At 32.3% G+C, this 8,530-nt stretch overlaps 1 protein-coding gene across 1 annotated transcript; it reads left to right on the forward strand.

Annotated features, from left to right (window-relative positions):
* The first annotated feature begins 2,457 nt into the window (after positions 1 to 2,457).
* Positions 2,458 to 3,296, forward strand: LOC121124136 (uncharacterized). The gene is made up of 2 exons (XM_040719259.2): positions 2,458 to 2,553; positions 2,615 to 3,296. Exon 2 carries the CDS (start codon positions 2,640 to 2,642, stop codon positions 3,213 to 3,215), a length of 576 nt encoding a protein of 191 aa, XP_040575193.1. The 5' UTR covers positions 2,458 to 2,553; positions 2,615 to 2,639; the 3' UTR covers positions 3,216 to 3,296.
* Positions 3,297 to 8,530: the final 5,234 nt, after the last annotated feature.

The following is an 8,530-nucleotide window of genomic DNA, read 5'->3' on the forward strand; positions in this document are numbered from 1 at the left end:
ATCACAATTTTGGGACGGCAACATCTCTAAAATATATAATCGACAGAGTTATGACGTGTCGTTTCCTCCAAGACTAAACCAAAAAAAGACCAAAAATCAGTTGGCAATAAGACAACTATAGCTCAATTCTTCCCAACTTTGGAACTATTGTTGAATAATTGATTGGAATTGTTGGCATCTAAACAAACTCCATCAATTAACATTCAAAATACGGATTAGAGGAAAATCAGTTGAAATATCGACAGGAGATAAGAAAATACATGGTAAATTTTGGAATTAGTTATGTAACGGCGTGATGACTTTAAAAGCAAAATGGCCATTGTCGAAATTAGCAGTGATGGCAGAAAAATTCAATTGTTATTAAAAACTTCACCCCAATAAATAAAATAACTTTGACCAGGGTGTTCAATATTTTAGGTCAAATATATATTTTAATTTTTTTCACGAAACAAAATTTAAATTAATGCAATATCTCAACTTGATATTTTGTTGGACTTAATTTGTTAATTTCTTTTTGAAAGGTTTATCCAAAGTGTGTTCAAATCTATAAATTATAGTAGATTAATGCATTAATTGATTTTTCTGAATTTTACCTCTACCAACAAAGCTGAACTTTGATCTTTGAACATCAAAAAATGTTGTCTTTTTCTTTTATTATCTTCCAATTACAAGCAAATATGATTAAATGTATTCTATACCTTTAAAAAAATCGTTCAAACAAATATGAACAGACCTTTGTTCTTAAATAAATTTCTTTGATTTGAAACGGAGTAGTAGTGAAAAATTGTTTAACCTATTACTCACAGTGCAGATTATCTATCTTCTTTTTTTTTTATCAAAGAGCAATATTGCCAAATCATAAAGGCAAAAAATACTCAATGTTATTAGAAGCACTTTGATCTTTAATAAAAAGTTCTTTTATTAGCTTCTTTTGGTACAGTAAGTCATTAAATTTCTTTAAAAAATTATAAATTTATTGAATTGTTAAAATTAATGAGGTATAAACGAACTTACAATAAACTAAAAATTATTTTTTTTAAACGAAAAAATTTGAATTGTATTAAAACATGTACGAATTTTTCTATGAGTTTGGCCCTTATATAAATTGGTTTCTAGTAATAAAAAAAAAACATACACTCTTTGCTTTATGGATACAGATATTTCAAATTATGTCACAAAATACGTAGGCTGCTATATATCTTTTTGGCCTAATAATGAAAATGCGAATATTATCATCAAAAATGGTTTTATGTTTTTTAAAGTATTCTCCAACATGATTTATACACTTTTGCATGCGCTCGAATCAATTGTCGAAGCTGTTTTTCCACTCTGATTGAGACACCTCCAAAACATGGTTTTTAAACGCTTCAACAGCGTCTTTTGGCGAGGAAAACTAGATGTGCAGAATAAAAAGAAGTCATTGGGTGCCTAATAAGGGCCGTATGGGAGATGACACATCAATTCGATGTTTTGGCTGGTCAAAAAGGCACTGATTTGAGCCGATGTGTGAGAGCTCGCATTGTCATGTTGAACAATGATTCGTCCTCTCTTATTCGTTTTTCGAATTTCTCCGAAGATTTCAGGCAAACAAATTGTGATGCACCACTCAAAATTTACCGTCCTACGATGATCAAGTGAAACATTCGCCACATGAAAAGTTTTGCCGAAGAAACAGGCGACAATTTACTTCGAAGGGCTTCTTCCACGAACAACTTTCGTTGGATTATGCTCGTCTTCGAAGACCCACACGGTCGATTGTTGTTTTGTTTCCAAATCATACACCTGTCACGATCTCATAAACGTCTTTTGAAGTACCGTGAGCGTATTTTTTCAATATTTCTTTGCACCAATCGATCTTTTGAGTGATTGTCCAATTGTGCAGGATCCCACGAGAACAAACCTTTTTTACGTCCAAGTGTACATGCAATATCAAATGTATGCAGGTAGAAGAAATGCCCAAGGATGCTTCTATCTCACGGTATGTCACTTGACGATCATGCATTATCACTTCACGTATGGAAACAATGTTCTCCGGCACAACGGCTGTTTTTGGACGACCTTCACGGAATTCGACTTTGAGTGACTGTTGGCCACGATTGAATTCATTGAACCAGTTTTTCACAGTGCTATAGGATGTTGTGTTGTTGCTTTAGCACCATACAAACATTTAAGTTCATCAATTTACCATTCTTGTAATAATCCACGTCAAAAGTTGTGAAAAATGATCGCACGAAAATGTTCACGACATACTTTCATTTTTTCCACAAATTGTTTTTTCAAGTCACTGTAAACAGCATAAATGATGGTCGTACGTCAAAACATTCTGAGTACGATTATGCTACAAAAATGTCAAACTTTCCAAAGGAAGAAGATTCAAATCTTTATTAATTTTTTTCCTGCATCAACGTTTGGGATTTCCAAGAGGAAGAAAAATGTCAAAGGGAAAAAGAAAACGTAGGCTTTTTTAATACTTTAGTATAAAAATAAATTTTTACTATAAAAATGGGTTATAATCCCATCAAGCCCAACAATTGTTTCAATACCAACGCCAAGGTAAGATCTTTCTTATTTATATTTTCATTGTGCAGAAAATAAAAATTATTAATTATTCTAGAAAGTTACAAGTAAAGCAAATCGAAATGAAAGGGATTCTTTGGATATTAACCTTACTGGGCTGTTGCTTCATGTTTTCCGAAGCAATCTTTGGAAGACAAGGAGGATTTGGAAGAAGAGGAGGATTTGGAAGACGAGGAGGATTTGGAAGACGAAGATTTGGAGGGGGTCGTTATAATAGAAGACGAGGTGGTGGAGGATTTGGGCGCGGATTCGGTGGTGGATTTGGCGGTAGAGGGTTCGGTAATGGAGGATACGGCAATGGAGGATTATTATTTCGTGGAAAACGAGCCATCAATGAATATGAAGAAATCCTTTTATCTTCCTCTCAAGAAGACCAAAATGACTGTGCAAAACGATTAGTCTGTGAGATTTCAAGCCTTTTACGCACGGCTATGAGTCCTGAGGAAATTCAAATTGCTAGTGTTTTTAATTCGAATTATTTGGACATCTCAAAAGCCACCGTTGAATTTGAACTTGCTGCGCAAATCGGGAAACGTGTTGGATTAGAGCAATGCTTAGTTATTTATAAAAGATGTCCTTATCCAAGAGCTAAACTTATGGAAATTTATAGCAAAACCAACGTTGAGGATGAATCCTAATTTTCTATAATTCTATATACTTTTATAAACCAAAAAAAATATAGCTAAGAAATTAATAAAGAAATATATTGTAATGAGAAATAGGTCGAAGTTACTTGCTACCCTTTAATAATAAAACAATTTATGTTTAAACCAGTTTATTACGTAAAAAATGCAAAAAAATATATATTTGTGATATATATATACACTTTTTTCTAAAATATTTCATTTTTATTGACGAATATCTTTGTTTCTTATAAATGCAAAACAAGACAAAAAAACTTTCTGGAAACATTGTTATGTTAAGAGATTAATTGGCTTAATTTTTAATTTTCCCACCTTACTTTCCTTATATATTTTCCAAACTTTGTAGATACAAAACTTTTGAATGAGATCTAGAGGATCAGTATAGGTCCTTTTTGTGATACGGTCAGGCAACAGTAGAAAAAAGACTCAGTCTGACATCATTTGCTGGCTTGGAGAATTGATTCTAATTTCTGAAATAACACTATCCAAAATAGAATAAAAATGGTCCTTTTGATTTATTCCTTTGGCTTGAAGCAGGAGTGTTGATCTTATATTTCTTTAATGAAGTCCTTCTTGGTACACATTCTTCTCTTCCAACTCACTAAATGAACTGAAGAATGTCTGAATACCGCGGACCAAAAATGTTGTCCATCCCACTTATCATCTTTCTCAGGCCTTCCAATTTATTATAGATTTTTGACGAGCCAGAGGAAATATCCGGATCTTTCTTTTGTAGTTTTATAGCAATACCCACTACAGGTACTAGATATATAAGGGATACCCAATTTCCAAAGTTTCTGATGGAAGAAACTATTGCCTAAGCACGGGAGAGAGTTTATCAATTCCAGTAGTAGGACTCATTTAGTAAAGATTTATTCTTTTCATCGTAATGAGAATATACGAGGCATGACCATAGTTACACAAGTAGTGACAAGACACTCTCATATAGATCAAGGAAGTTTTCCATACAATCAAATTTATCGTATCATCTCGTACGCCAGAGTCCAATCAATTTCTTCACACTATTTTTATTTTTAGACAAATAGGCAATTACTTTTTTAAATATCTCAGCCCCTTAGCATAATAATTAAAGAAAATGGTTGTTTCATTAATCATTGTGATGCAAACACGAATTTGTAGCGCCTTGCTGGTATTTGCAATACTCATATTCAATTTGTGGGGGTTATTGGCGTTTTCAGTGATCCTGGAACGTCTCTCATGATCCTTTATTTGCAGACCAATTATATTAAATGACATGCATTAGTAGTGTAATAAGACTGGCTCCTAATGTCCTCTTTTTACAACCCAGTAAATTAAACTTCTGATATGGCTAATCCTGCAAATGCTCAGCCGTTATTCTCTCCACAGAAGAGCCATTTAGGAACTTTTCATCTATTCATATTCCAAATAATAACGTGAGTCGAAATATGTTTATAGTCCAAGTACACAATTTTATTCCTAACAGTATTCAATCTGATATTTTTTTATTGAAGCGTATGTCCCCTCTTTCCTTTGAGTCTCTTTAGGGAACACGGTCCACCGTCTTGGTTTTTTTCATTATTATTACAAGGGTTCAGATTTAAAATAATATACCAGATAAATTAATGGCTTATCGTCGTATGAACATAATTTTCTCCTTTTATCTAAGTATTTTCTAATTGTACTTATAATTTCTTTAGTGAGCTTTTTTTTCTAGTTTTTTTTACTTGAATCTTCCTATTTATTTGGGAGGGCTAAAGCCCCTAGTCGTCCTCTGTGTGCGCCCCTGCTGAGGATTTATATAATAGTAAGTCCTTGTTGGACTCTTAGAGTTGTTTATCGACATCAGAGTAATTTTTGTCCATGTCGTTGTTGATTTCCTTCTCCCCTCTTCCCCTTGTCACAGCTGACTTGATCCCCTCTAAAACATTCCTCAAATCGTCAGGGTTACCATTTTGATTGTTAGTTTTTTTTTTGACATGCCCATTATATACAGAATTTTCATCCACTAATTATGATTAGTTTCGTCTAAAAGAGCATCACTAATAAAACAAACAAAATTCATTTTGACATACCAGTGTTTATATTTTATACAAATCTTAACATATATATATATATGAATAATGAATAACAGAGCAATAATAAAAACAAACAGACACAGCGCTCTTATTATACGCACACCCCTGCAAATATTTCATGAATACAACTACATTATTCATTTTTATATAAAAATATTTATATGATTTACATCAAGGAGTACTATATACAGTGCACCGTGCATACACGTTGCATGATATATATCATTAGAGATGGGTTTTTATTAGATTGCAAGAAGAAAGCGAGAGTGAAACATGTGGTACACTTCAATAAATACTTAAATACCTCTCCTATGACTTTGGTGGTAGAAAATGAATTACTTTTATAACGAGGAGTTATTTCTTCCTTGAAAATAGCATCAGCGTAGGGATAATATCTATTCAATCGTTCATTTGCAAAGAGGAATTCACCTATTTACCTCCTTACCTAAGTCTTCATGTTCCTTTGGTAAGAGTTCCTATATGAGTTTCAACTACGCCTCTCATCCTCATTTAGATGATAATATCAAATAAGTTAAGTCCTCGGAATCTGTCTGTCTTGTGACTAAGGACTGACTCAGGAGGCTAACGAAGAGCTCCCATCATTTTGGATCAGGATTTTTCGAGAGAATATCACTGAATATAGTCTATTTATGAATTACTGATTGACACTTAGTCACGGATGAATAGAGTTTTAATAGAGTTTTTTGCATGAGAGTTAGTTACATGAGCTTTGAGAAAAGGAACCAACATTTCTTCTCATCCAAGTCAAGATAATTCATATTAAGAAATGATTAATGTAACAAAACAATATATACTACTAGTTTTTAGTAGCTAAGATTTTTGGGGAAAAATCTTCGAAAAATATACAGTACGTGTGAAAAAAGTGGGAAAATGTACCTACCCACGAAAATTGAGCATTTTTTGAAAACGCTGTAACCTAATTGCCCAATTCCTACTTTTAAAAGAACTGTAATACATCTTCTAAATTATGCTACAGTAGTCGGATCAATCCTCTGGTTGGGCATTGAAGTCAGGATAAAGTTGTTTGTGTATTATGAAAGGATTCAAAATTCAATTCTATGATATGACTATGGAATCTATGGGGCTGAAAATTAGTCGATATGGAAAGCTGTCAATGCTACTAACTTCAGAATTATTGGCCCTTGGGGCTTGAACCTGATGACAATGGGACCCATAACGTATTTTTCCCTTAATACGTTTAAAACACTCGGAACTTATTGAACGATGTACTGGATCTAGATTTAGGACTGAGTCCTTCTTGTAATTCCACAATTTTATTCATCTTGTACACAAGGGTCTTACCCACGTTTTCAGCCTCACAAATGTCCTTGACTTTTTGGCCATTGGCTGAGAGGGCTGAAACAAGGTCACACTTTATTTATTTTCATATCTGCTCGTAACTAAGACAAGGAAACTCCGATTTCAACGTGAAGTACTCAGTTTGAAATCCTTTTTTCTATTATTTTTTAACCCTTTCAACCCGTTATCATAATATAAAAAACACATATAAAGAATAAGTAAAGAAGTAGAGCTTACAAACAGAACAAGGCTGGTAGAGTAAAGTTTCTATTAACGTTTTAAGCTATTGGTGCATTTCCGTTCTCTTTGACATCCGTTTCATTTTACTGGATGGACAAAATCCCTGGTACGCAAAGTAGTTGCAAACAATCATGCACGTTCATGAAGGTATCACTTTATATCACTAAAACACATTATCAGCTGAGATTAAGACCAATATAACAGTTTTTGTAAGTGGGACTTTTTAGTCACATCTGCAGTACACACAGACAATTTTTATTTTATCGATGTAATTTTTTCAAGACTGTCGACAAAAAATACAAATATGTACTATACACACCCTAATATTCATTTTTGAATAATTTATAACAAATTTTTTTTTTTAATTTCATTCAGGGCAATTAAGATTTAAACAGCTAGATTTAACGCAGTCTTTTATCAATTGTGTTTTTACCATATGGAGTTGAATTTTGAAAACGTTTATAATACAAAATCAAATCAGAAGTATGATTCTAACTAATGAAGTATCATTGGAAAGCTATATTTGGCCTCGTTTAAATAAAATGAAATATGTTTTGTAGATCTTAGGGTTCTGAAGAAATGGCCAATTTTTTGGGGGCAAGTAAATTTTCGGGAGTTTTTTTTTAATGCAATGTATTTTTATGGAAAAAATCACAAATGAAACAAATAACTCTAAGTATTTGGGGAATTCCACACTGTATGAAAAAATTGAAACTATATTTAATTATGACGTAATATAAATCCATATTTGAAAAATGGTGTAGTTCAAAAAATTTAGTTGCTAAAAAGTGTACTTATTTTCATGATCCTGTTTTGCTTTACTCTCATATTTCTAAGTTTAGATTCATCATATAGTTGCATATTTTGATACAGCGTCTAATTACATAATAAATAGTTTACTCTATCTTGAGTAACTCTAATACAATATTAAATATAACCTGTTGTATAAAATATGTGATGTTTATTAATTAGGTAAAATATAATAGATATGATTGAAGATAGAAAAATGGCATTGCATTAGTATTTTAGAAGCAATATTTTTAGAGCAGATGAGGCAACCTTTTCATGTAGTCAAGTAGATGAGATTAATTTGATAAGTTCGCAGGCCACAGATCAAATAAAACATCCGGCTTGGTTTTTATCTTTAGAGTATTCTAGTAAATATCAGATACACAAACTTTTGGATACAAATCTCTAAACAAATCTTAGACGAATACCTGTCTCGAATTTTATTAGCATTTCAGCTAAATTTCTTATCTAAAAAGGATTTAGCTTATTTTCTGCTGATGACTCATGCCGAAATAATAAATAAACCGATGTGGTTACTATTAGAACATCATTTTTTGGTACTAGTGGCATTATCCGAAGTTATTACGGATCGACGAATATTCAACATTTTTTTAATGATATAGACTATAACAACCCAATAAATCCTTTGTATTTCCTTCCATTTTTCGTAAACTTCTAAAATAGCTACTTACTAGTGTTGAGACTCGGTCCAGCACCGATTTTTTTTTTTTTTTTTTTTTCAGTTCGGTCATAAGTGATTTTTATAGACAACCCCGATTTTTCGATTTTCCTTATTTAGTCTCACCTAGTAGGCCGATTTTTTTTTCGGTCTCATTTATTATGAGACACCAATTTTTTTTTTTTAGATCAACTGTCATTCATTTTTTTCAAAAAAATCTCAAA

This window comes from Lepeophtheirus salmonis, chromosome 9 (genome assembly GCF_016086655.4).
Source record: "Lepeophtheirus salmonis chromosome 9, UVic_Lsal_1.4, whole genome shotgun sequence".
Lineage (NCBI taxonomy): Eukaryota > Metazoa > Arthropoda > Copepoda > Siphonostomatoida > Caligidae > Lepeophtheirus > Lepeophtheirus salmonis.